The 27,538-nt window shown below is 46.9% G+C and overlaps 1 protein-coding gene across 11 annotated transcripts in view; it reads right to left on the bottom strand.

The window, feature by feature from the left end:
• Positions 1–27,538, bottom strand: part of MAML3 (mastermind like transcriptional coactivator 3) — a 253,638-nt gene that overhangs the window by 165,870 nt on the left and 60,230 nt on the right. For 2 of the 11 annotated variants that reach the window (XM_068680771.1, XM_068680770.1), the window contains exon 1: positions 26,511–26,990. The exons of 4 other annotated variants lie outside the window; for them this stretch is intronic. In XM_068680771.1, the coding sequence (XP_068536872.1) occupies positions 26,511–26,945 (435 nt within the window). In that variant the 5' untranslated portion in view covers positions 26,946–26,990. Of the gene's footprint in view, positions 1–11,536; positions 11,715–20,265; positions 20,454–20,876; positions 20,954–26,510; positions 26,991–27,538 lie in introns of those variants that run through there. 5 more of the 11 variants (XM_068680772.1, XM_068680776.1, XM_068680773.1 and 2 more) reach the window with 4 other exon arrangements.

The raw sequence follows: 27,538 nt of genomic DNA on the forward strand, positions 1-27,538 counted from the left end.
GTTTCTTTTCCATCTAAGCCTAACGCTATCATCATCCTGACTTTGAGAAAGAGGCAGAGACAGAACGAAGACGGATATTTGTATATATTTTCCCCTTTCAAATTGTTTTTGCTCATGAGAAGGCATAAACACTCCAAAGAACCGTCCCCGAGCCATCTCCAGCGCTCACAAAAAGCTGCTTTTAAAGCTGCCCAGCTCCCTTCCACCTGATCCTATAAACACTGCCGGCAGTCGTCCCCCCCCCCCGTGCCTCCAACATATTTTCACTTAGCAGCAGTTTGATGTATAAGATCTGACAGGCAGGCAGTTATAGGCCACCTGCATCACTGTCGCCATGACAACACGGAAAGACAATCCATGATCCCATGCCCTGGTCACACGTTTCAATACGGCTTATCTGCCCAAAGCCACTGAGTCTAATGGAAGAGAGTAATTACAATCTTCCACTCATTGTCAAAATTCTCGCCATGTAATGCTCTTCAGAATTATTTTATTCCTCTCACATGGCTGCTTCGCAAAAAATAATAATAATAATAATAAATAAACCACACCCAAAGCGTAACGAAAGAAGCCTGGAGTGGGTTTGGGAGGGAGCGAGGGGTGGAGGGAGAGGAGGAGAGAAGAGAGAGGCTGTGACTGATACAAAAATGTAGCAGTGTGAGCAAACTGTCTCTTTGCAGTGTTAAGGACTAATCAGAAGGAGAGGAACGAACCAACCACCGGGAGGGATAAATGAAAATCTCTCTTCTATTCGTAGAGCATCACTTAAGATCCTCTTGGCTTTGCACCGAAGGTGAAGAGGAGATATCAGCTGTCCTCTTTTTCCCCTCCCCTTCCTGGGAAACTTCTTCCTATCAAAGCAACCGAGCCCCATAGCGCACCGAGCAGCAGCGTCGCTGAGCAGCATGGCTCCTCCGATGAGCACCAGTCAGTGGGACAGGGAACCCTGTGCCAGGGACAGCCCAGTGGAGCTCCTCCTCCCCACTTCACCTCTTTGACAAAATTCCCAGCTACCCACACATTTTCACTTTGAAAGCAGACGTGCAGGGAATAGCCTCGCAGTTGCGTGCCTCCTGATTGCCATCCCTAAAAGATCACCGTGTGCTTTCCATTTCCAGTGGAGAATGCCAAAATGTTATTCCTTTAGCCATGGCCGCAGCCATAATTAGGATGGACTGATCAAGCACTTTGCCCCAGCACAGGAGGTCAGGGGAAAATGAGATTCACTTTGCACCTGCAGAAGGGGGACATAACTGCCTCATAGGGAACTGAGAGGAGTGCCACATTACAGACTGCAACGTGCCAGTGGCAAATGCCTGCAGCACCTGCTTTGAACCATGGTAGATGTCGGGGAGCACGTGCCCTGGCTCCTCATCCCATGCTGGATATGAATGCAACACCTTCTGGCAGAGCTTATTCCTGGAGGACCAGGTCATAATCGTAATAAATGAGAGGAGGTTTGCCTTGTGCTTGATGCTCCCTGTCCCAATCCTTCCTGCTCCTCCAAGCACCTTCACACAGATCAGTCAAAATGTCAAAGCCCCGGTTCAATAGGCATGCAATGCCTCCTGGGTTAGTAAATGACCATAAATCAGAGCCAGACAGACAAAAGGATGCAGTCATTTATTAGAAAGTTTCATCCACCAGTGTCCAAACCACACTAGTAAATAGAAATGTCAGCTGACCGCCCATTTTAGAGCCGTATTTTTAGCTGGATGCTTTAGGCCGCAGCGTCAGCGCCGGGAGCTGAATGCCCCATTCAGGCCCTACGTGCGCCCGCCGCGCGCTGTTGCCATGGGTCGGCCGGCACACAGTAACGCGACTGTGCGCCTGGGCCCCCGGCTCCTAACTCCCAGCTCCCGAGCCACAAGGTAAATAAAAAGCCAGTCTTTTTTGGTCTGGACTTACAAGAACACAAAGAGGCCTGAGGACCCTCAGCCCCAGCGCAGTCCCAGCACGCCCCTGGATGCTGGTGTTACCTCTAGCAGTCATGGCAAACTTCAGGAGGAGCAAGGCTGAGACTTCACGAGCACCTTTTTAACACGTGATCCAAACCAAGCGCTATAACCAAGGCATGCAATACCATCTCCACGCTCCTGTGGAGCTGCTTCTCCCTTCCCAAGCACGGCAGGAAGACTATGCCAGCACGCACCCTCTACCTGCCCATAGAGGCAGCCATCCTGCGGCTGAGCACCAGAGCCAACGCTGCCCATGCCAACCACGGGGTGGCTTTGGAAGGGGCAGCAGGCCTGCTAGGGGGCTCAGCCCACACAGCAGAGCCCACAGAGCATGGGCTGTGGGGTCTCTGCTGACAGCGAGGAGCCAGAGCCCCGCTTTCACCCCACACTCTTCAGACAGCGGGACAGACTTCGCCGCCGGCCTAAAGCAGGCCCCTCGGCGGACTTGCACCAGCAGAGCCTCTGGGCCAGGGCTGCTATCGGCAGTGCCCCCTACCCCTTCCTTCTGGCACTGGTTCAGCACTATCTCAAAGGGAAGGGTGCCACCTACAGCACTGCGAACAACTCTTCCTCCAGCACCATGGCTTTGCTTGGATGTCTCCCAACGAAGAATTAAGCAGGTCCAGCCACCTGAAATGGAAGCTGGCTGATTCTTCCATGACCAGGAGGTAGAACTTGTCCTCAAGCTGTTTTTTACTTCGCAGATCCAGAAATATGGTGTCTCAGACAGATTCCTCATCTTTATTCCCTTTGCGTCTTACTATTTTCCTCTACTACGACACTTGCATGTCAGTACTATCAAAAACACCACATTAGCTTAAAAAAACAGTGGTTAGGTAGCGCATCACACATGCTTCACTTCAGAACTTCTTCAGAGAAGATTTGGCCCCAGCCCCTCAAGCTTATGCCCCAAATTCCTTTTCCTCCCTTCCATGGGAAGGATCAAGGCAAGGAACAGATTTTCACCCTTGTACAAGCCACAGATTCATGTCTTTTGGAGTTCCTGCGTGTGTGACATCTGACCTCTGAAGAGGTATTAGAAGTGAGGCGCCGCTTCCTGTTTTTAATCTTGCTAAAGCCCTATTAATTCATACGGGGATGCATAACCAATAGGTAGAGCCTGCAAACCAATTCTCTCTCTCTCACAGAAGCACGCCGGCTCTATCCGTCAATGCTAATCTGAGATAAATATCCCTGTGCAGAATACACAACAGGCATGCTGTCCAGAAGGAAGACAAAGAAGTTGAATTCGTCTGACAGAACCCACCTGCCATTGTTAATGAAATGGTCGGCAAATGAATAGGTATCCACAGCCACTGCCAAAACTAAAAGAATAATCCAGTAAACCACAGCACCAGTTCAGCTAAATATAAGGATTAGGTTCCCTTTTCTTCATGCTCCAATTTTTATTATGCAAGAATTTTTCTAATTATTACAAATTTGCAATGAAATACAAGCTCTGGTCACAGTTAAGAATCTACAGCCAGAAAACATGGGGGGGGGAAATCAGAATTAATGATCTTTTTAATAGCTTGAAAGAATAAACTGTTCCATTCATGACTAGCCGAGTACTCTCCCTGTGAGGAGCTGAGGAATGGCCGGCCAGCCAAGGGCCACACCAGCATGCGTCGCTGGAGCTTGATGTGGTCAGCAGACATCTCGCCTAGCAAGTTCCAGCAGAGTCTGAAAACCAAGGACACCACGAGGCGAGAGGCAGCGCCGAAGCAGCACATCTCCACACTTCCAGGCCCGTGCTTGGGGACAGGCCAGGAGGCAGCGGGACAGCCACACGCTGCCACCAGCCAGGATCTTGGCCAGCACTGCAAACAACTGGCCCGGAGCGAGAAGTCGCACGGGGAACAGGCCAGGAAAGGTCCTGAGCCTACCTCTGCTCCAACCCTGCCACCCTGGCACCCCATGGCCCTGCACGAGGAGCAGCAGCTGGGCAGGCCACAAGGATCCCGATCCCTGTCATGTGCGGCACAGGGGGAGGGGAGGGCAGAGGGACCCCTGCAGGCGCTGCTTTGGCTGGGATCTCGTGCACACACCAGAGACGCCGTCCTCGCTCTATGTGGCCACGGACAACAGCTTCACGCTGCGGCTCGCTGGCGAGGAGCCAGCGGGAAGGGCCAGATGGAGAAGGCAGGCTGCTGGCCTGGCAGCGGCGACCCAGTGCACAAACACCAGAAATACAAACGCCAGACAGCAGAACCGCTCCTCTCGTACTCTTCTGAGGCATTTGGCCTGTTAAAACCCTCACTCTCACTCCCGCAGAGAACAGCCATAGATTTAAACCCATGTGGAAAGCACTATGACCCAAGGAGCCTCTAGCCTGCACAAGAGCAACATCCCACCAGTCAAACCACGCTGCTCTGGAAATTGTATATAACTTCTCTTTATATATATACTATATGTATATATATACATATACACACACACACACACACAATATGTATACCTATTTATATATTCTGGCTTCCAGTAGCCTTTATAGGATGAAAACAGTAGAAAAAAAAAAAAGAAACAACACAGAAATGTGAATCATACTCAGAAATGGGGGAATCACCAGAGAAAGGACATCAGTGACCGAAGAGACCCACACCTATACATCATGCACTTCCTCATCTACCACGCTGCTCCTCCGTAAGCACGGGCATCTTCAGCAGGCAGTTCAGAGCAGCTGCAGGCCACTGCTGTAGCTGGTAACACACTGAAGAGGAGAGAGATGGTACTCGGCACCTGCTTTGCCAAATGAGGTGTTTTCAGGCAAAAAACACCAGATACGGATGTATCTGCACATTTAGTACGTGCACGCAGTGACTGGTTCTGTATTAACAAGCCACCACGCTCATAAACAGCGAGTCAGATGTTCAACCGGACAGTCACGTCCAACTGGACACGTCAGTTAGCCATCCCCAGCCTCATTGTCAATGCACGTGTTAATGAGTACCTAACTGCATTTTTGTTCTGGTATTTATTTATTAGCCTCCCAGGCTTAATTTATTCAGATTCATTTCCATACAGATGCAACATCCTGTGCTCATAACCACACTGGTCTGCTAGGCTTCACATCAACCCAACATCAACCTTAGTCTGAGGGACTTTTTCTTTTTTTAATTAAACAATAGGACTAAGTTTAACCTCTTACACTGCAGTTTTCTGCATATATCAAAACCTCACAAGTCCAGGGGTGTGTGGGCTTGCCAGCTTGATGCAGCATGCAGAACCAGTGCTTTGCAGCAGCTGGGACTAATCCCACCAACACTTTCCTAGTTCATTTCACCATAAGCATGTGCTTCTCACACTGCTGGCCTCCTGCTGAAGCCAAGAAACTTCCTTACTTCAGTGAGACCTGTCCTAAGAAGGCTTCTTTTGCAGTATGACTGATAGATAAGGACTTACAGGACTGAAATTCCCTTTCTACTTCTTTCTCAGATGTGCGTGAAGGATGGTTTTGCCAACTGCAATATAAGAAGTGTATTCATTAACCGACTGTTTTGGAGATCTGGTACTTGTACACAGCCTGGTGAGCCTCCAACCCCCACGTAACTTTGAATCAACGCTCAGTCTTTCTGCAGAAATAAACAAAAGAAATCCCCTAATAGATCTTCACCTTCCTGAAAGGCAAGCCAAGGCATTCCTGCCCTATCTCCCTACGGCAGACATCAGACCAATCCTAAAGAATATACGTGAGAAGGATTAATAAAAATGTTTCCTTTTCTAAGATACACCAATTAACAGATGTGACCGATGAAAGCAGACTATTTCACAATCACAAATTCTCAGCAGTGACCATTCCTGTATGTCAACAAGTAAACTAATATTAGTTCTAAAGAAAGCCACAAATCACAACCAACTGTGTCTTTTGAAGTGAAGCCTGTCTAAAGGGAAACACCTACAATGTGAACCTGGATGCCTTTGCTAATGAGTAATGAGAGGTATTAAATTACAGGCTGCCAGACACCTCCCCTGGAAAAGCCCAGCTTTTACCGAAGGTGAAGACTTACGCAACAAGCTACCAGCTCTGAAGAAACCAACAATGCATTCTCTGTAAATCAGTACTGCTTCAAACTCCTCTAGAAATATACCTTCTTTTATTCTTTCCTAGTGAGCCACCGTTTGTAAAGCTATGACCCTAAATGTTCATAGCTAAATCTGCTTGTTTAATTTCTCTTTCCACCCTGGTTTCATGAACAGTTAGACACCATAGTCGCAGGAGCCATGGCTTTCCTCCTCTCCTGCTTCCTTAATAGATTGCCCTCGTAGTGAATTTTCATATTCCTCATTAACACATCTCATGTTAAACCCTAATCCTGCAGAGGTGAGAGTGCCGAATCTAATCTCTGCCTGGAACACCTTCTGCTGGCCCACAAAACCTGCTCCAGGTCTCTGCTGGATCAGGCCCTCAGCCCAGATTAGCTGGGAGTTACCGCGCCTACCAGTGCCAAGAGAAAACTCTACGTTTAACTGCAGTTGAAGTATTTTCTAGCAAATATGGAAATCATTTTTCACTGGGGGTGGGGGAGTTTGAATTTTTTTTTCTATTATTGTCTCTTTCAGTTACAGCAACTAAATAAAATAATTAATATTAGTTGTGGTGGAGTAAATCTATGCTCTAGCTATCTGAGATAGAAAAGATCTAGCCCAGACTTCATAGACAGGCAAGATCTTTTGAACCAACTGTGAATACCAGTTGGATTTGGGCCACAGGAGGACTGCCAGTGCTCCAGATGTCATTAAATACAGAAATAAAACCTACAGGTATTTCTTAACAACCGTGACGCTTGGCAGGTCATTTCTTATGCTACTCCATTATGTACGCATTTTTATTCCTACAAAAAAAAAAATCCAATGGCGACTCATTTTTCTCGACTTCATTTTATGTAGAATATTGATGCAATGTGAGCCTGCAGAGAAAAGGTCTGGATCTGGCTACAGTACAAATGTAACCAGGAAAAGGAGAGCAGGCCACACGCATGTTTCTACATTAATCTGTTGCATGTCATCATTTTCCCATTTTTCCCACAGTCCCATTTTAGAAATTCTATATTTAGTCTCCTAGATTTTGATCTTTTTCCATGGTCAGAAAGGAAAGGTTGGTCACTAAGATTTGCTAATTTTTTCCTAATCATAGATTCAGGGGGCCAGGGGAAATATATGCAAAGATATTTTATTGTTTTGCACTTAATACCTAACTCCAAAGAGCAAAAGAGAAAATAAGTTCTCTTATATATGCATTTACAAATTAAAAGTGGGCCTGGTATTCCAGCAGCCTCCAGCTAAGCACTTTCCAATATGGCCCATGACATTACATTGAGCAAACCACCCTGAAATTATTCCCAAAATACAAAGGTTGGTTCTGTCCATAGAAAATAGCATTTGCTAGATGATCTCGACAGAGTGCTGAACTGGCAGCAGTACCAATTACATTTTCATTAGATAAACATAGACTTACATTAGCATTTTTGGCAAAACTGTGTATCGTGCTATATATTATTACATAACCTTTAAACTCTGTTCATTTCAGTCGCTTCTGTTAAATGCAACCTCAAATTTTATGTTTCGTCTTTGCCTCTGCACACCTCCTTGCAGCACAGTGAAAATCTTATTGATTAAAACCACAACGAACCGCGCTTCTTATTCGTTCTGATCCATGTTGCATCCCAGGTGTGCGAGGTGCTTCCCAAACATAGTCACAGCCTCCCTGTACCAGAACTCTCTAGGAAAGGTTAAAGCCTCACCACTGCCTCTCTGCTTTCTACTACAGCAAGAACTACACCATCAAAAAAAGCAAAATATCCGCCAAATATTTTCTTTCTTTTAATCCCCACATACATGCTTTTCCGCAAGGAGTTTTACTTCCAAACACACTCATATTTCTCACCCGTGTCCATCTAAGGATAGACAGCTATCAGCAAAAAGTTCCCAGCAAATCCAACACAGATTTTACACTTACTGGTGAACGAAAAATACCTCGATCTGTACTGACAGTTTTATTGTAATACACAGATAAGAGATGATAATAACGAAGACACTAGATAAAAAGATGTATTTCAACGAAACCGGCTAACAGACACCGAACAGTAGCTGAACATCACAACTTGAAGCTATCTACTGGTACTTCAAACTTTCCTGATTACATTTGATTTTTTCCTCTTTAAATGGCTAGTTTTCATGCCCTTAACTCTCTTGGCACTGAAACTAAGACTCTGGAGAAGATATCAGCATTTCACAACCCTCAAAGCCACCTGCTAATTAACTCTAAAGTAAACATTGTGGAATGAAATCTGGGGCATTATTTTTGAATTTAAACACAAATATATATATTTTTGTTACGATGTCCGCACAGTAGTTATTCAGGAGGAAGAAAAAAAAAGTGCTTTCCAGAATCCTCCACCAAAACAAGTTTGCCCTCTAACACCTACTAACACAGCAGACCACTACTTAACAATTCACACTTCAACTGCTGTGTTTTACTTCACGCTTTTATCTTTCTTCCATGTTTTTGATATGTAAAACAACAAATGATTCTGAACTTGCAGCTGGCAAGTGATTTTTTTTTTTTTATTATGATAGCTTACAAAACAGAGTTAACTTAGCTAAATAAAACTAATCAATTTACCCTGGTTAGCAGAACAGAGCATTCATTAAGTCTGTTTGCTCTAAAGACTGCTATGCACACCTTCACCACCTGGCATCTGAGCATGGACAAAGCCTATCTGATCTGGAGGAGGGAGCATGAAAAGCCCCATTTGCTCCTATGATTTCATGCTGAGGGAAACGGGACAGTGGAGGCCAGATCTTGATGTCCTTCGTTAGGAAAAAAAATAATCTCAGCAAGGTCTCCCTGAATTTTAGCCCAGTAAAAATTAAAAGAACAGAACTGAAAACAGTAAAAACTTAAAAGAAATAAGCTGTACAGAAATAAGTTTCCTTACAATACAAAATATTTACATCTGCATAAATTACATCTTTGTGCTTCGTTACAATCTGAATTATAATGTTAAACTCCTTATTCTGATATAAGCTTCACCAAAAAGAAGTTAAAGGTAGATATCTGGACTGATGAGCACAGCAAAGGAAGCAGATATAGATATCACATAGGCAGGGTAAATGACTCAGGTTAGGAGGACAGAATAAGTGCAGCACTAAATGGTGGAGGTTTTAAAGCCCCATCCTGTTCCCACTTACTTTGAAGACAGAATGCCTGATATAAATCAAGGTGATTTAAATTGCTGATTTTAATCAGGATTGAAATTACCAGGCAGGAAACCCTGAACGGAATAAATCAGTCTTTTTTTTTTTTAATATATAATTATTTTTCCTAGGGAACGGTCAATACTGCCTGGTTGGTAACTATTAAAACATGTAACTTGACAACCCCATATGTCCTCTGCATTAAGTATGATACATTTTCTTGAAACATGGAAGGACTATGCAGCTGCACAAAGGCTATACTTCTTGCAAGACAGTTTCTTTCTCTTTTGAACTTTCTGATGGCGATTGCTACAAAGTGAAATTCTATTAAAGCACAGCAAACCACCTTTTCTTTTTTAAATTAATTTTAAAAATACCTTTGGTGTACCTGTTATGTAAGAAGAGGAGTTCAAACTGGCTTTACTCTGTATTTAAAGAAATTTAAAATTAGTGGATACCTTGTATTTTGCCCTATTCCAGTATGTAAGTGGGAAGCAGAAGTCTCTTCCTGCTCTCCCAAGAACCAGTTTTCAGGCTTAAAGGCACTAATTGAACAGAATAAGCTCACAAAGACACCATATCAGCCCAGTAGGTTCTTATTTTCTTGCTTAGGTATTTTAAAACAATCTTGTTCCAGATTTTTTCCTAGATGTTAGCCTTTGCTGGTTTGATTTCCTTTAAAATTTCAGTACAAATATAGCACTTAGCTGCTTTTTTATGCCTGAATCATTTTAACAGGTGACAGCACATTTACACATAAGCTCTCTTATTTACACATCTAAATTGTGTTAAATAAATAAATAAATAAATAAATAAATATATTTAATGTATTAACTGACCTCATAAATCTGAGTTACTGAGAACCGGGTGATTCAGGTTACTGATGTTTATCCATCCTCATTTGAGGGGTGGGACAGACAAAAACCAAAAACTAAAACCCTACCCCCACACACACGTGTCCAACGAGGGCCCAAGCAGGGCAGTAGAAATGAAGCCCTTTGCAGATGAGCATAAACACAGCAACTCTAAGGAGTAACTGCAGCTGACAAATGAAATACTAATCCCTATCCATCGGTTTATTCTGGTCAGTTCTGAACTATCTCTTTGGAATGCAACAGAGCGACAACAGCACGACCTCCAACACTGGGGGAGGAAGGGTGCTGTGTGGACCTGAGGAAAAGGAGCATTAGGGTACGATACCCCGTATCTGTCTTGTTTCAGAAGGAATCCAAGTAGTAAGACAAGACATTTTAAGCAGGTGCACTGCATGAAAATGAAGACAGAAAGCGCATGCGGGGGGCAGCGATGCTGCCAGGACTGCTTCTTCACTGTGACAGGGATGGTGCTACTGGAAATAGGAAAGAAACCCTTCAGACAGCTCTGTAGTGATCAACAGATATGACTCAATTTTAGCCTCCCTGTCTCCTCCTTCAGCTTGCAAGGAACAGGATCATTTGTGACTGCAGAAAAAGAAGTCAAATTCTTCCTTTATCTGGGCTAATCTATTTTACTAAGTATGGCAGCAGTTCTTTGGAAAAAGACACAGAGTAATTGCTACTATTACCAGCATAATCCCTTCCTCTGTCTTAGATGTGACTTCTTCCCTCACTGCCTCTGTCAGCCTACTTTCTGGAGCAGAGGCTGAGCGAGCAGGGCATAGTACAGCGTGGTCAGTTACACGTGCATGCAGAAGTGGCCAAAGGCTAAAGCACGCCGGGAATCTGCAAGCCTTTGTCACCCCTCAGGCTGTGCCAAAACATAAACAAACACACGCACAAATACTACATTATGTTGGTTGGTTTACAGCTGGTGTTGAAGCTCTCTCACTGCACCGAGTGCTGCCCACTGAAAGAAGCCACCCCGGAAAATTATGGGGTCAAAGAAATAAAATCAGAATATCAGAGGTGGAGTATGAAAGGGACATGCATTTTGTACAAGTGGTTTAGCCCCAGAAGGAACTAGTACTTTGGCCATCGCTGTGATTTTACCAATCACATTAAAACATCTGGAACAGCTCTCAGCTTGATGGTCACCAACAGCATGTGTTATTTTGTAAAGACAAATTCCAATCGCTAATCCCAAATTCGAGAAGTTACGCACTCCAAACCACCTAGTCCCTACAGAAGCAGACAAAAGCAAGGCAATTCGCATAAAAACCATCACGCTCCTGACGTGACAGCCGAGCTGGAAGGCACTTCAAGGCTCAGTCCCAGCAGCACCGTGCTGAGCCCCGCCAGCAGCTCCCCTGGATGCAGCCGGGCTCCCTCCTGCAGCTCCCGTGACACAACGGCACGGGCACAAAGGAAAAAGGGCCTGGCCGAAGCGAAACAGATCTGCCTGGCGGCCATCAGTGCCGGTGGTTACACAACCCCGCGTGTTACCGGTAGCTTCACAGGACTCCCACAGGCTGGACGGCAGCCAGGACGACCTCTCGGCTGTTTTCTGTCTCCTACAGCTTTCAGAGAAGTTTGCGCTCTCTCTCGACCGGCTGGATTTCTAGCAGTGGGTAAAAGCTAAATAAATACCCAAGCTAGAGAACAAAAAAGAGTTAACATAAAACCTCCCCTCAAATTAAAGCGACTTCCTTTTACGTAAAACCCATCTCTCGCTCGGGGCTACTGACAGCACAGCAAGCAAGGGGTAGCACGGGCAGCGCACACCTCCCGCTGCCCGAGCCCCTGCAGCCTGGGCAGAGCTCAGGGCTTCTCGCCAAGGCTTCCCCCTGCTCACCGTAGCAATCCCAAGGACATGTGTTTTTTTCTAACTTGTGGGAATGGACTCCAACTATTATCCATTACAGTCCTGCACCTTGCAAGAGTTTTAATCCCACAGCAGTCAGTAACTCCGGATCAGACTTCCCTGAGCTTGGATCACAGCAGCAACAATTTAAGAACAGACTTTTAATTCTCAGTTTTCATAGCTGTTTTGGTTAATTCCTCAAGGCACCTGAAGTACTCGCTCGTACCAACATACTAAACTAGTATGTGCTAGTCTGGCAGACAAACGCTCCTTTTCCCAGTGCTTAATCACTCACTAACACAAACAGGTGTTACTGCCCCAAAACCACACAGCTGGCACTGCTGTGCCCGAGGTGACCAGGATCAGCAGGCAGCTCTGCAGCAATGAGCTGGGCCAAAACTCACCCACAAACAGGGGCCCTTAACAACTCCTCGAGCCCTTCAGCACCAGTTCTGACAGAGCAGCCTCTCTGGACTTGCCCTCACAGCAAGGGGCTGAATTATGCAATGAATGACAAACCCTCTGGAATCCATACTAAAGTTGGCTGGGGGAAAAAAAAAATCCCCTCAGGCGTTCTGGCTCAGGTTTATCAACCATTACAGGATCAAATCACTTTCTGGAAGAGGGCTGTGCCACCTCTGCTGAGTAGTCAAGTCTGAATTCTCTTCCAGAGGGATGTCCTCTCCCAGAGAGTTCACCTTCATTGCTGCATGGTTCAGAATATACCTCTAACAGCGCACCAAGTGAAGAAAGCTTCAGGAACCACCACTGGAAAGAGACTGCCCTTCCTCCATTCCCACACACCCTGCTCAATGAGACGTCCAGATCGCAGCCCAGTATTCACAAAAGCAGTGGTCCACCTCACAGAGGCTTCAGCCAGAGAGAAGAAAGCCATCACTAAAAATATTTAAAATTCAGCCTAGTTCTGAAATTTCATCTCCCATATGCAATTGAGCCATTATTGAGATGAACCCACGTGGTGGTTATAGGGGATACTGAACTGAAGCAGCCAGAAAAACCCTGTTGCACAGTGAGAGATGTGCTGTTTTGTTTTTTTTTTTTTTTTGTTCTTTTTTGTTCCACCACCACCTTAGGAAGAATTAAACTTAGTCGTGCCAGGATGAAAGGCCTCTGCAGAAAAATGATTTTGGAGGAAATGAAGACTTTTTCCAATCACATAATTTTCTTGAAGTGACAGGGCCCTCCAATTCTTCAAACTTCCACCTTACAAACGGAAATTAAAAATATGGTCCCAGTTGTCAAAACACACATTTACCATAAATAAACCCATTAGTCACTGCAAGGTTCTCCCTATATGAATTATCCTGTCTTATGAGCAATTTTGGTTTGAGGCTACCACACGGTAGAGACTAGCTGTACGTCTCTTCTCCGATACTTAAAAACCAAATACAACATCCTCTGCTACAAAGAATGATAGCCTTTGAGCAATGTGACATGTTTATTATTATAAAGCACTTGTGAAAATATGTTTTCTTAATAAAAATTGAACCATCAGTGGACATCATCTGTGCCCACTGAAACCAGTCAGATAGCAGCTGCACATAAACGTATGTATATTTATGAAATGTACATTCAGGTTCACTGTGAGGAATTAGAAATGCAGTGTTTATGTGGTTTTTTGGCATTTCTACCACCCAGACAAATAAAATTCACACATGAACACCGAGAACCATGAAGATTTGGGTCTCCTCCCCTTGCAGGACAGCCACAGGTCTCTGCCACTGGAGCCAAAAGCAGTGCTCTGGTTTGCACTCCTGAATCCTTTATCCTCTTTCTTTCAGTCAGAGCCCAGGCCACACACCTCAACAATCATTTGAATCCAATCTTTCCCAAACTTGCAATATCACCTTACAATCACCATGCAGCTTTTAATGCCTGTATCAGGAGTTTTGAAAAGCTTACAATTTGTGGATCTTTAGCACTCAGAGAGGGAGCGGGGGGTTTCCCAGCAAAGATGCAGATAACTTTCAGAAATTTCCCTTACTCAAATTGCTTTTCTTAACTGCCACTCAGTGTCACACGATCCCAGCGGCGTGCAGGCTGTGTGTTAGAAATGACAGCTCTAGATTTCTAAATTCTAAAATAAAAACTACAGATAGGGAGTTTGGGAAAGCAGAGCCAGCACTTGTTGACATCAGATCAAGAAAAAGTGTTACAAATAAAATCATCTTTACAAACACTCAAATATAAGCAATTAACCTTTTTTTTTTTTTTTTTTTTAAAAGCTTGCCAAAAATCACTTTATTACAAGAACTAGCATAGCTCTTTATGCAAGTATTGGATTGGGCCTGTCAGTAGTAACTTCCCAAGACATCTCCCAAGATTTGTTCCAAATATTACCACCGTGCTTGCACTTCTGTAATCTTCTCTGGACTGAACATCTCCACGGGTATCTTTTACTCTCCCTCTCCTCACAAGCCCTGTCTCTCAGAGATGAGCTAAATGAAGTTAAATGGCCCTTTTAATACCCCATTATACAAACAATCCCTTCACAACACAACGAAGAATAAGAGATTGATTTATATCGATATTTACAGAACAACAAAAGGAACTGAAGCAATACATAAAAACACTGCTGTCAATAACGGAGAGGCAAATAAGTACACTATTACTTACTATTACCAAAATACCTGAGACCCTCTGTTCTCTCTGGGGGAAAGAAATGGGTCTCACTTGTGGGATGGTGCATCCTACGTCTTAGGTGTGTAACTCAATGTCTTCTCCCATGCTCTTCCAACAATATGCATCTACAGCTTTCTTTGTTTTTACCTCAAGGTAAAAACTCAAACTGTTGTGATGAAGGCAAGTCAAATTTGCCTTATCTGAGCACAAATACTTCCCATACAGGTAACACACTGACATACGTAGCTGAATATGTATCTCCAGCACTTTCTGGCACCCTCTGGGACGAGGAGAGGTAGCTCTGTGGCATAAGGTGCCTTACTGAAGTTCCAGCATTATGTAGTTCAGTAATTAAGTGAAGTTGTCAGCTCAGTATTATGGCTGAAACAAAAAAGTACTGCAGATAGAACTCATTTTTGTCATCTATCCAAATGCTAATAAAGTTATTTCTAAACCTGGAAAAGGCACCTTTCTGGATCATACAAATCCTATTACAAAGCACTCTCTGAAGAGCTTTTGAGACATTCTTACGGAAAAATTTCAGTTGCTTTGCCTGATACAGTAATGGCCCAGGTTGTGCAGGTCCAAGTAGGTCTGATGAAACATGGTATTAATTTTCAAGCTCACCTGTTTAACAGTATGCATCTAAATTAGCCACCCCGATGACACGAAGTGCTAACCACCTGCTTCACACACCATGGCACAGGCAGGATAGCTCAGCCAACGAAAGGATACGATTGTGTCTATGGCTTATTGCCCTGTCAAATCTGTAAATCTTCCTGAAAACCCTCGCTGCTCGGTAGCGCAGTCTGACCTCAGGGAGGGAAGCTCATCCTCTCCCTTCCAAAAATAAGAGGCACTACCACCCAAGGGAAAGGAAATCTCTCATAGCTGTTCAGTAAAACAAGGCCTGCAGTGCACTCCTCAGCATTTCTCTCCAGATCCACCAGAAAACAGGAACACAGCCAGCCTCTGAACCACTGTGAACTACCTGAAATACTTTCCACTTGTTCCACTGGTTTGAGAAACACGCATCACCTCCTACCTCCCACAGCAATCAAGTTCAGAAACTGGTTTACGTTAGCAATGAATGGATACATCTGGGGAGAAAAATATATATATATATTGAAATTTAGCTTGTTTTATCAAGACAAAGCAAATCCATTGGGGAAAAAAAAAAAACATACCATCCCACTTAACCAACTTCAGAAGTATGCAAATAGGATTTGGACATGAAGGACCTAAAATACACACATGTGTTCATTGCTAATGTGTAAGAGGTCACTTGGGCAATAGCTTTCACGTGAACTGCTTCAGCCTGTTGGCAGCCTCCAAGACATACGTAACAGGTAACTACGAGAAGCAAGCCTGCTGTCTGCGGGTTTACATTTGCTGAGTAACTTTGTCATACAAATTCATTACCCGTGCCACTGCAAACTGCTCTGAATTCCTCAGATCAGAGCAAAACCAAAACATCCGTCACCACCTAATTTAACCGGAGTGCAGAAAATCATGTAGCACAACATGCTGTAATGCCCTCGTGGATTTAAAACCCACTTCCTTGGGTCTCTGCACTTCTGGTGCAGCGCCTTCCTGCTTCTTTGCAAATGGGAAGCATGCGGCAGGACAGCAAGGGCAAACTCCTGTACCTACTGCTCCTATGATGAATGAGACAGCAGTCCTGGAAACACAGGAGCAGGGACATGCCACATGTCCCCGTCACTGTGCTCCTGTCGGCGGAGCAGGCTACAGGGAGGCAGACCGTGCTCAGTGCGGATGAAACCTTCAGCACGCAGCAGCAAGACACGGCTAAGCACGTGGGAAGTGCACCATTTTCCACAGGTAATAAAGCGCTTAATTTCCCTATCCTCCCCATTCCCACTGCTGGGAGAGAGACCGCAAATGGCAGATCATGACGTGTAACTCAAATGCACTGAAGTTCCTCATTGCAATGGCTTCAAGAACTTCCAAGAAAAAAACAGAGCAAACTGTGTTTTTCCCTAATTTCATCCTCAGATTAAGGATGTAAACCATTCTAGGCAAATTTCTCCGCAAGTTTCTAAGCGAAACCGGCTTTGAAAATATGATACAACTAAGAACAGGATGGATACATATATACATATACAAATAGGATATATACATACACACTTTTTTTGTTGTTTGTTTTGTTTGTTTTTGAAAGCACTATATGGTCTTTATGGAAGACAGCCTCACCATGATCCACCTGTGAGCACAGCGGCTGCATTAGTACCCAGAGAGCTGCAGAGCTCTGTGATAAACTGCAGCACCATATGCATTTGACTTGCTCATCTGCACTCAGGCTACTAATCCATCTCTGCTAGGATGACTGTAAGACAACTATCCTGGATGTTATACCTTTTTAAACCAGAAACAGGCAGCTTTGCTAAAATACGCACACAAAAACAACCACAATTAAACCAAAAGCAAGAATTATTAAATTTTTGCAAGATTTCTGCCCTTGTGTATTGGAATATTAAGTGTATATGGATCTTGTCTAAGAAAAAAAATATTTTTGATATCACACAGATACTGCTCTAATAAAACTGATCACATATTTAAACAGCTTCGAACATTTTGTTTCCTGCCTTCAAAACAAGAAAGACATTTGATTTTCAGCTTACATCTTGAATCTTGAGACATGTAAGAACTGTATATTTTTTAAAAATGCATCTCTGAAATAATGATTTTTTTCTTACAAGTTCATTTATGCTACTTTCCTCTACAGAGCCCCATGCATATGACAATCACTATTTCTCCCTTAATTGGCCATCTTCCTGCCTTTACAGACATCTAAGTTTGTAAATGAAGAGCTCAGAAGAGTTTCTTTTACCTTAAAAAAAAATAAAAATAAATTAAAAGCATTCCAAAAGCAGGGGGGGGAATTTTGAGGTGAAGCACTTTGGTGGAGTTTCTGCCATATCCTACCGGTACTTGATCTGCCCAGCACAACTCACTCCTGCCACGACCTTTCTGAGCAGGTGAGCCAATCCACGTTAACTCTTTACGTGGCGTTCTGACATATGCTCATTATGAGATCGCCATCCACAACACACATCACAGATCTGGGGAGGAAACAGTTCTGAAACCAGAACCACATCTTCTCAAGTAACTACCAGCAGAACTCAACATTTGAAACACACTGAATCAGAAATACCACTATCCCTAATGCTGTTGTCTACCTGCTGTGCTAACGAGTTGGGTTCTGGTGAGCAAGTTAATTCTGAAATAAAGCATCCAAGAAAGGAGGGGGAGAATGAACAGAAGTACACTCCCGAATCACCTATCCCTAACTTACTGTATCACCAAATCACCTATTCCAGTCAGCATCCAAACTAAAGTTTCATGAAAAAATCCATTCAGAAAATTATACTTGACATCATCTTTACTAATTCTTGTATTAGAAAGCTACATACTTTGTGATTTTTTTCTCCTGGAGCACTTGAATAAAAACCTTTGTCATATTGCCCAGAACGGGACTCAGAAGGCAGACAGAACTATGCATGAGACGAGATGCTCTACCTTGGACTTGCCATCTCACCTAAATATCACCTTAATCCCATAAGTACGTCAAGACACCACGTTCTGTGAACTGCAATACCATCTACGCAGGCCTTTCATAATTATTTCACCCTGTTTATTATTCTATGTGGAACTATAAATGAGCAGAAGTGCATCGAGCAGCCTGTATCACACTGCAGAGGTAAACAAAACACTGTCTCTCCTCGTTTTATCAGAGAGCAAAGTTGGTCAGTTTTAGGGAAGGAAACCAGGAAATGACATACAAACACTACTTTTTCCCTCACAGGAAGAAGAGGGACGACCTACCCGATGCAAGTGCCGTGGACGCCTGCTTCAGAGACAGGCCGTGCCCCTCAGCCCTCTCACAGCTCTGGGTCACCACACCACCCTTGCAGGTAGCAGCACTCCCAAAAACCTTCTGCAAGAGCCCTGCTGGGCGCTCCAGGCACTGCTGAAACCTTTCACTGCCAGGCTAACCACAGCTGCACACAACCACCAGGTTTCCAGCGGGTACCACACACGGCCCCACCGCCAGCTTTAAGCAGCGTGGGATTTCACAGCAAGAAGGCCATACAAGACAGATTCGCCATCCCCGAGGAATCACTTTCTCAAGATAGCAGGTATTTGGATGCAAAATGAAGGAACAAAACAGTGCATTTCATGTGTTCAATATCCATAGCAACTTTGGAGAGAGAGGGCCTGTGCCAGCTTCCTAGAGCCCCTCTCCGGCGGTAAGGCTGCCGCACGATTCACCACAGCAACTGCTGAGGGGAAGCCTGTGACTTCGCTCCTCCAGATCAGTTTTGGTTTTGCTATCCCACACTCACAAGTCTCCATTGTCACTACCCGCTGCTGCCATTTCCCACCACAGAAGTGTTACTGAGAAGGGCAGCGAACTCTGGTGTAGATACCAAGGCAGAAAATGTTTAAGAAGCAAAATGAAGGAGAGAAAATAAAATTTTTCCCTTATTTTGCATTACATAGAATATACATTTAAACATGTTAGAAAAAAATAAGCCCGATGAAAAAAAAAACAAAAACAAAAAAAAAAAACAAAGCCAAATTCTCTAAGGGTAATTTTCAAAGCTGCAGCAATCCAGACCTTGAATAATCTCATGCTAACAAGTTTGTAGGCTAAGAGTTATTTATGTCATCAAGGAATGAAGACAGATAGCACTGTAACCTCCGCACGGCATCTCCGCTTTCACTGGAATGCAAAGATCACAAGCTCAGCCCAGAAACTTGCTGCAGTGCAAGGACTCACAAACAATTTTGCACCATTACTCCCCATCCAGTGAAGGATTACACGCCAGAGCACTCCAGCCCCTTTGGAGCTCAGGGCGGCTGCCGTTCAGCCTACAGCCAAAGTATGAGTCCACTGAAGTCTTCAAGGCTACTGCTTCACTGAGAACCAAAGCTATGTTGAACAAATAAAGATAACGCTTGCCAAAAACATCATTAAAAGTTGGTTGTTTAATGTTTGCAGCAGTTTTCCCCGTGCAGCCTCCCTTATGCCCTGGAATGCAACCCAGAGCAATCACAACAACAGCCACCGGCTGCTGGGACCGAAATGAACAACAGCAAAAATCACATCTGAAATGTAACAATCTTTTTAGCAGTCCAAGGACAACTACTGCCAGCTAAGATATATTTTAAAGTCATTTTCTCAAATACTAGAGCATCTGTAACCACAATACTCTGCATAAACAGAAGTGATAGGAAACGCTACGGTTTCTCTCTTGGCTAAGTGCTGCTCTATCCTCCTTAAGGAAATGCCTTAAACGATTGGAAAAAAAAAAAAAAGCAAACACCTCCACTACTTTTCATAATTCTTCCACTCTTTCATCTGCCATAACCAACTCCCTTCCTCCCTTAGATTAAACACAATGAACAAGTGCTATAAGATCACCGTGGATTAGGTACAACCCAAAGGAAAAAGAAAGGAAGCTGAAAATACAGGAAATGGATACAAATCTGTGGATCTTAAACTTATCATTTCAGTACATCCCCCTCCACCGCCAACACTAATCACAAATCCTTCACTGTGTCATGTACAGCACGGTGTAAAAGCCAGTCCACACGCACATCTACTGGTCTATATAAATATAGCTATGTGGGCACGGTGGCTGCTTGTTGTGCTAAGGCCCAGGGTCAGAGCCAAGCCAGGGACCAATTCTCTGTTCCTTACCTAGGCGTGCAGCATCCCAGGGCTCTCTGAACAGGCCGGAGATCCTTCAGAAGCAGCACGGAGACAAGGCAGGAAAGGTACCCCTGCGCGGAGGTATTTATGGCTGCTTGTCCGAATCCCCACGCCTGAGGAAAATGAAGCTGGAGTTGCCTTATTCAAGCCCCTGCACAGCACAAAGTTAAAGCAATGCAGGGAGGAGCCCCTAGTGTGAAGAAGGGAGGAGGGCACGAGGCAGAGCCCAGCAGCCCCACCTGCAACCAGTTAAAAATCAACTCCACCAAGCTTCAATTGCTGAGGACCTTGCAGGACAGAGCCCTATACAAACACCTTACAAAAAGCAGCCCTGATAAAAAAAAATATGGGAAAGAAAGCATGGGAACTGTTGGTCTTTCTGTTTATTAGCTTAGTTATTCTGAAAGTCATAACTTCAACCCTCTTTTGTGCTCCATGCATGCTGTGGTTGTGCAGAACTGACAAGCAAACCAACCCATCATCCCCACTGCCAGCGGCCTGAACAGTCACAGACATCTACGGAAAACGCACGGAGACTACGGGCAGACTTGTCTCTTCCCTCAGGTCAACTAAACAATAAAGTATTCATATCTTCTTACCAATTACACTGTATGTGGTGGCAAACAAAATCGATGTGAAAGAGGGAAGTCTCGAAAGAAAGCAGCTCAGCCCCTTCCTGTAGGCAAAAGAAAAAAATCAGCCGCTGCTATCTCATTAGCCACTGCCAGTTTAAAAAGACAATTTCTCTCACCCCCTGTAAAAGCGGGTTTCCAGCATTCAGAAAGCAAACAACAGCAGACTACAAACACTGTGGAACTGAAGCACGTGAGGGGGAAGCAAAAGAGTGATCAAAATTAAATGGTTTTATGATTCACCATCTTAGACAAACTAGGAAAATAAATACTTCAGATTGCTAAGCCTCCCCAATTCCCACTGCACGTACAAGTATGTTCCTTATCTGAACAGCCTGCGAGATCCCTGACTGGAAAACTGATTGCAGGTTCAAAACTTCAGCCTGAGACTGTACTTCACATTTCAATGCAGAAAACAGTGTGCTTGAAGGATTCCAGTCAGCACTTCCTGGCTGTCAGACCTGTCCTTAAACCTCTGCTAATCCAAGCACATCTCTCCCATGAATTATACATACTGGAGTAATATGCAAGCAAATGGCATGTGCACGCGAGTGTTTAAAGAAAAATGAACTCTGACTTTTGCTGCTTCTCGCGGCCTTTCCTGTGCCAGTGCCTGAATTAAGGGACAGGAGAATCGCATCCACCTACCCCGGCGTTACTCAGCTCAAATAAAAAAAAAAAGTACGGCAGCAGGCAAGCATGTTTCAGGTCACACGTTCGATACGTCTGTCCTGGGATAAGGGTGAAGTTTCACAACAGGATTAAGGTGTTGTAAGACTGTGCTGCCCATGGGAGGGACAGTCAAACAAACCATGGCTCTGACCCAGCTGAACACTAACCCAGAAGAAAAGGGAAAAAAAAAAAAATGTTTCCGTCCTCCCTACCCGCTCGGTAGGTTGAGCCAGCTGACAGAGCTGGCAAAGGGAGGCGGCAAGAAAACGCGGCCACTGACAAGAGCATGAAAGATGAGACTTCCTCGGTGGCGGCAGCTCAGATTTACACCAGCTTAAGCCACTTGTGAAACCTTAAGCTATAGGTCAAGTTACCACAAATTTAGGTTAACCTACATGCGAGCGACCAATTGTCCCTACACAATCACGTGTTAATATTTTTGGCTCTGCATTAGCAGAATGAGTTTTGGCCACCTTCCAGCCAGAGTCATTCTTCCTGAACTTCACAACGCCTAAAACTTCACTCCGGGACTTGTAACACGTGCTGTTTGTCAGGCTGAAGCGTGGATTTCACCGGGGCTGGCTACAGTATGTCAAAACACAACTTTTCCTGCTCCGGCTCCGGCTCGTAATGACCCAGCCCACTATCTTTTAGAGAGACACTTTCAGTCGGGGCACACGAAGGTCATGAGGGACTAGTAGTGCTTGAAGCGAAGAGTCTCTCCATTCCTTTCCATTTGCTAAGCTGGAATCTATTGTGCTGACGAGCTGCAAAAGGAGGTCAACGCAAGAACTCCTTGTCCTAGAGGAGAGCGATCGCACGGGAGCATCAGGCATGAGTTGGTATGAAAAGGAGAAGAAAAATGGGAGAGGCTGTGGAATAAGAAAGATCCACCCTTAGAGGAAGAGCAAAATAAAAAGGGTTGCACGATGACTCCTTCTGTGAGGCATATGAAAAATAAGAAGCGTTGTTGGCCTGGGATTTAATTCTGGTATCATCCCAGTTTTGCATTAACTATTGACTTTACCCCAGCGCGAACAAGATCAGACACAGCTTACAAACTGAAGAGATGTTTCAGCCTATTTAGTCATCAGGCATGAGTAAGGACTGCAGCACCCGACCTCTTCTGGAAAATAAAAAGTATCCAAAATACCATTTTTCCTTTTCATCCTTGCAATCCTAGAGAAATAGACCTTTCCTACCATGTAACCGATAAACGCCTGAGTGAGTTACACCACGACACCACCTGAGGAAGAGCACCAGAGCTGTGCTCAGGTGTATGAAGGCACACAATAACTACAGCAAGGTGCACCATCAACACAGCAGGTGTACGCTTTAAAAAAACGCTTGCAAGACGGACAGCATTATTCAACACTCGATATCTTGAATAAAATTAGCCATGAGTCACTGAGGGAAACCAAGAAGTTATGCATGCCACTGGGGATACCTTTTCCAAGAAAAAGGAGAAAGGAAGGGGGAAACTACTTCCCTGTGCTGGAGCATTGCCAACGAGGAGGCGACACAGCCGGATTTCGGTAATTCTCAGCGTGCCATTCTGTCCCAAGGCAAAGCAGGCTGAAGGGACCGGCCTGCCCATCTCCCTTCCCTCAGGTAGAGCAACGTGACCATTGACTTCCACGAGGCAGCGCGTTAGCCCGGGATGGATAAAAAGCAGTATTGGAAAATACTGTGTTTGCCAGCCGTGTTTTCTCTAACTCTAAACTAATTCCGAATTGGCATAGTTACGCCTTGGCAGGGGAACAGAAAAGATGATCTAATAGGTCATTTGACTTCCGTCACTAATTTCTATGATCTAAATAACATTTTATGGTGTTTAAAACTCAGTTTCCTAAGGGCTAGTTTTAGGGTTAGGAATGGTCAGTTTGACAGTGGCTATCAAGCCCGTAGTGATGCTAAATAAGAAAAGAGTTGAAGAGCTTTTAAAATAGGAAAAATTATCTCCAGACCCTTTTTAAGTTACAGTAGAGCTGAGATGCAAATCAACGTGCATCAGAAGGTCAATGTGATAATTACAGAAGTAGCGTTTCACTGGGCAAAAAATCAGCAAGAACACCCAATAAGAAGAGCAGCGTCGGGGATAAGACAGAGAGGCGATTTCACTTGGCAATATGTATGTTATATACGCTATTATACACTAAATATTTATTATTTATATTATACGGACACACATATATCACCTCGGAACCACGCTCACGCAATACCAGGGATGGAGAGCCAGAAAACTCCTGCACTTAAAGCAGGAACTGAGAGGGCAGATTAGCTCACAAAGAACCAAAGCACTGAAATAATGCGCTGATGTTTCCTGGAACCAGTCCGAAGATGAGCAGCAGAGTTTTGGATGGCCTGCAATTTTTCCCCACACTTCTTTTGAAAGCCTAGCTGGTACAGCATTCTAATAATCCAGCTCAAAAGCACGGAAAACAACTTTGGCTTTTGCCAGGTTGGACTGGAAAAAAAAAAAGTCCTCCCAGCTATTTATAAATAATTTTAATTTTTGTGCACATCCCAATCGATGCCTGCATGGGAGCAAACTAGAGTTGAAACCCCCTGTTCTCCCCAAGTAGGATAGGCTAAATTAGCTATAAATTGAGATACTCCAAAATTCAGCCAGTGAAAGCTCGCTCTGTATCAAGACCCAAATTCAGCGTAGCTCAGCACTTCGCGAAGTACAGGCGAGCCTGTGCTCCTACGTGCCTTTTCAACAAAAGGCTCCCATTGATAACTGCCTGTCAGTTGACACGGAGTCCTAAACAGTGGAAACTGCACAATCCCTTTCATGAACTCAGGGAGAGAGGGTGCACCGCGTGGGGGTGGTGACAAGGAGCACTGTATGTGCCAGAGAGTTCCTACTCCGTCCAATGAAGAAAATCAGAGCGCATGTCTTTCAGTGACGATCACCTCCTCCAGACACCTTTTACCCACTTTCTGGGAGGGTCTGCTGGGCACCTCGCTGCCCAGCCCCACGTCTCTGAATTTGGAGGGACACACACACACGCTCCGGTAATACTTTCCTTGGATTTGCCTTGCCCTCCTGATGAAAAAGCATCGCAGACGGTGTTTTCTCACTGCATTTGTTGTCGTGAGTCCTAACCGACTGCCTCCACTCCAGAACGCGCGCTCTGATAATGGGAGGGAAGGATTTAACGCCGGTTTTGTGCGAGGAGTAACGCGCTAGCAGACCCGTGGGATTGTGTCACTGTGAACCTCTCAGCTGGAGGTCACCAGAGAATAGAGAAAGGGAGAAAACCGCAACGTAGTTTAGTGTTTTCTCAAGCCGGAATAAAGTATTATATAAAGTTGAACTGTTTCAGTAAATGGAAATCACGATGCATTTAAACTATGAAACTTAGCAAACTCGTGCTTGCCAGAAGTGAAGAACTTTGTTCGTACCATAAAAGTCCCAAAGAGAATACCCTCCAGTTGCTTTGAAAGGAGCAGTTTCCCAGGTTTTAAATACAACTTTCACGTGCCTATGCAGCCACCCTCCTGTTCCCAGGTTGTAATCGACGCTCTACAGGTGAAACGGCGCAGATCACACTTCCAATTTTTGCTACAACGCTTCTTGCAAGTGGTCTCAGTAAGGCAGTGCTTGGTGGCAAAGGGTCCTTCCCGATACAGCGCCGGGGTTTCTCTTTAAGCTCGGAGTGCCGTGCACACGGAGCAGAGATAAATGGCGTGCGGGCTGCCAGCTCAGCCCCAGCCCCGCCGTTCCCGTTCCCCTGCCCTCCCCTGCAGCCGGGCTTCCCCCACCGCGGAGCCCTCCTCTGCCCACTTCGCTCCTCCAACTTTGGCACCTTGCGCATCCCCCCCGGAGGAGAAGGGGAAGGGGAAAGGGAGGGGGGCAGCGACCGGCTCGGCTCGGCCGGGGCCGCCCGGCTCTTCCCCGGGAGAGCCCCGGAGGAGGCGGAGGAGCCGCCAGGAAGGCGGCGAGATGTCAGGGAGGCTGCTCCGCTTCCTGCTGGCCGGGATGCTGGGGGGGATTAGGGGCGCACACACACACACACGCAGCGCCCAGCTTTTGTCTGCCGCCGGCCGGCCCCGTCCCCACCTCCCCGCCCGGGGCGGACAAAGCGGCCGGCAGCGAGCCGGGGATGAAGGGGACGGGACGGGGATGGGACGGGCTGGAGATGGGATGGGACGGGATGGGACGGGCTGGGGAGGCCGCCCCCCGCCGCTCCGTCACGGTTCCCCCCGCGGGGGCCGGCGGCAGCTGCCGCCCTGCGGGACCCCCCCGCGCGGCAGGGGAGGGAGCGAGGGAGGGACGTGCGGGGCTTGGAAACCACACGCCTCCTCTCCTCCTCCTCCTCCTCCTCCTCCTCCTCCTCCCCGCCGGGCTCCGCCGCCCATTGTGCGCCCTGCAGACGGCGAGGCCCCGGCTGCCCCCTGCCCGGCAGAGAACGAGGTTGGGGGCGGCTCCGGGACCCCCCCCTCCGCCGTGCCGAGCCGTGCCGCCGGCCGCGACCTGCTATAAATAAGGCCGGCGCTGGCTCCCCCCGCGCCGCCTTTGATTATTCATCATGGGAGCGGGCTGGGAGTGGGAAACTCCGCTTCCTACTCGCGGCTCCGCTCCGTGCGGCTCAGCCCCCGCCCCCTGCCCCCCCCCAACCCCCCCGCCGCTCGCCGAGCTCCTTAAAACCCGAGCAAAGTTTAGGAAGCGGCTCAGCGCAGCCTGCTCTCGCTTGGGGCGCCGGCTGCCGGCCTCCCCCGGCGGCGGGGAGCCCCAAATCACGCACCCCACGGCCCCGCTCCCCCCTCCTCAAAAAAAAAATAATATAAAAAACACAACAAAAAGTTTGCTGGCTCCATGCAAGTTGCGCGAACACCCCCCCCAAACACACACACGCTCCGTGCCCGAGGCCGAGTCTCCCTCCCCTCCGGTGGGGGGCCCGGGCCGCCCCCTGCCCTTACCATGATCAGCGTGTGGTTCCTCTGCTCCGCCGCGGCGGGCTCGGCATCCTGCTGCTGCTTGCCCTGCTGCTGCTGCTGCTGCTGCTGCTGCTTGGCGCCCGTCTTCTTGGCCCTCTGCTCCAGCGTCCTCTGGTAGAGGCTCACCGTGTCCCTGCGCTCCAGCTCCAGCTGCTCCGCCTGGGCTTGCTGGTACCTGCTCTCACAGCTGACATGGTGCCGCCGGCAGCCCTCGATGCGCTGCCGCAGCCGCTCCACCACCGTGCTGTGCTTGGGGACGCCGCCGCCGGCAGCATTGTTCCCGGGGGCGGCGGCGGGCGGGCCGTGGGGGGCGCCGGCGACCCCGAGAGCGGCCCCGCCGAGCCCGCCGCCCAGGTTATTGTTGATGCAGATGCCCCCGCCGTTGGAGGCGGCGGCGGGGGCCGCGAAATCCCCCATCGCCTGCCCCGCGCGCACTATTTTGGAAGAAGTTTGGAGCCTGCCCCCGGCGCGCACGCAGCCTCCTGCGGGGTCCCGGCGGGATACTTTTCACGGGGCCGCCGGGGGGAGGAGGGGGCGCCGGCATGTAGCGGGCAAGCGGCGAGCCCCGGCGAGCGTCCCTCCGCGCCCCCAGCCGATCCCCCTCCAGGCTCTCCAAAACATCAAGCGGGGAGCGAGCGGCGGCGGGGGGGGGGAGAGCAGGAGGAGGAGGAGGAGGAGGAGAGGAGGGAGGAGGAGGAGGAGGGAGAGAGGGAGGGAGGGAGGAAGGCGGCGAGCGGAGGTGCCGGGAGGTTATCGCCGGCGGCGCGGCCACCCGCACGGCCAGCTGTGCTGCTGCTGCTGCTGCTGCTGCTGCTCCCGGTGCCGCTGCTGCTGCTCCTGCTGCTGGGGCTGCTGCTGCTGCTGGGGCGGCCGCCCCCGGGCGCTACGGGGCCGCTGCCTGCCCCCCATCGCCCATCGCCGCGGGACCGCCTCCTGCCCCCGGACACCGCTCCGCCGCCGCCGGGGAGCGAGCCGCATGCACGCGCGCGGGGCCGCGGGCACGCGCGCCC

This window comes from Anas acuta, chromosome 4 (assembly GCF_963932015.1).
Source record: "Anas acuta chromosome 4, bAnaAcu1.1, whole genome shotgun sequence".
NCBI classification, from domain to species: domain Eukaryota; kingdom Metazoa; phylum Chordata; class Aves; order Anseriformes; family Anatidae; genus Anas; species Anas acuta.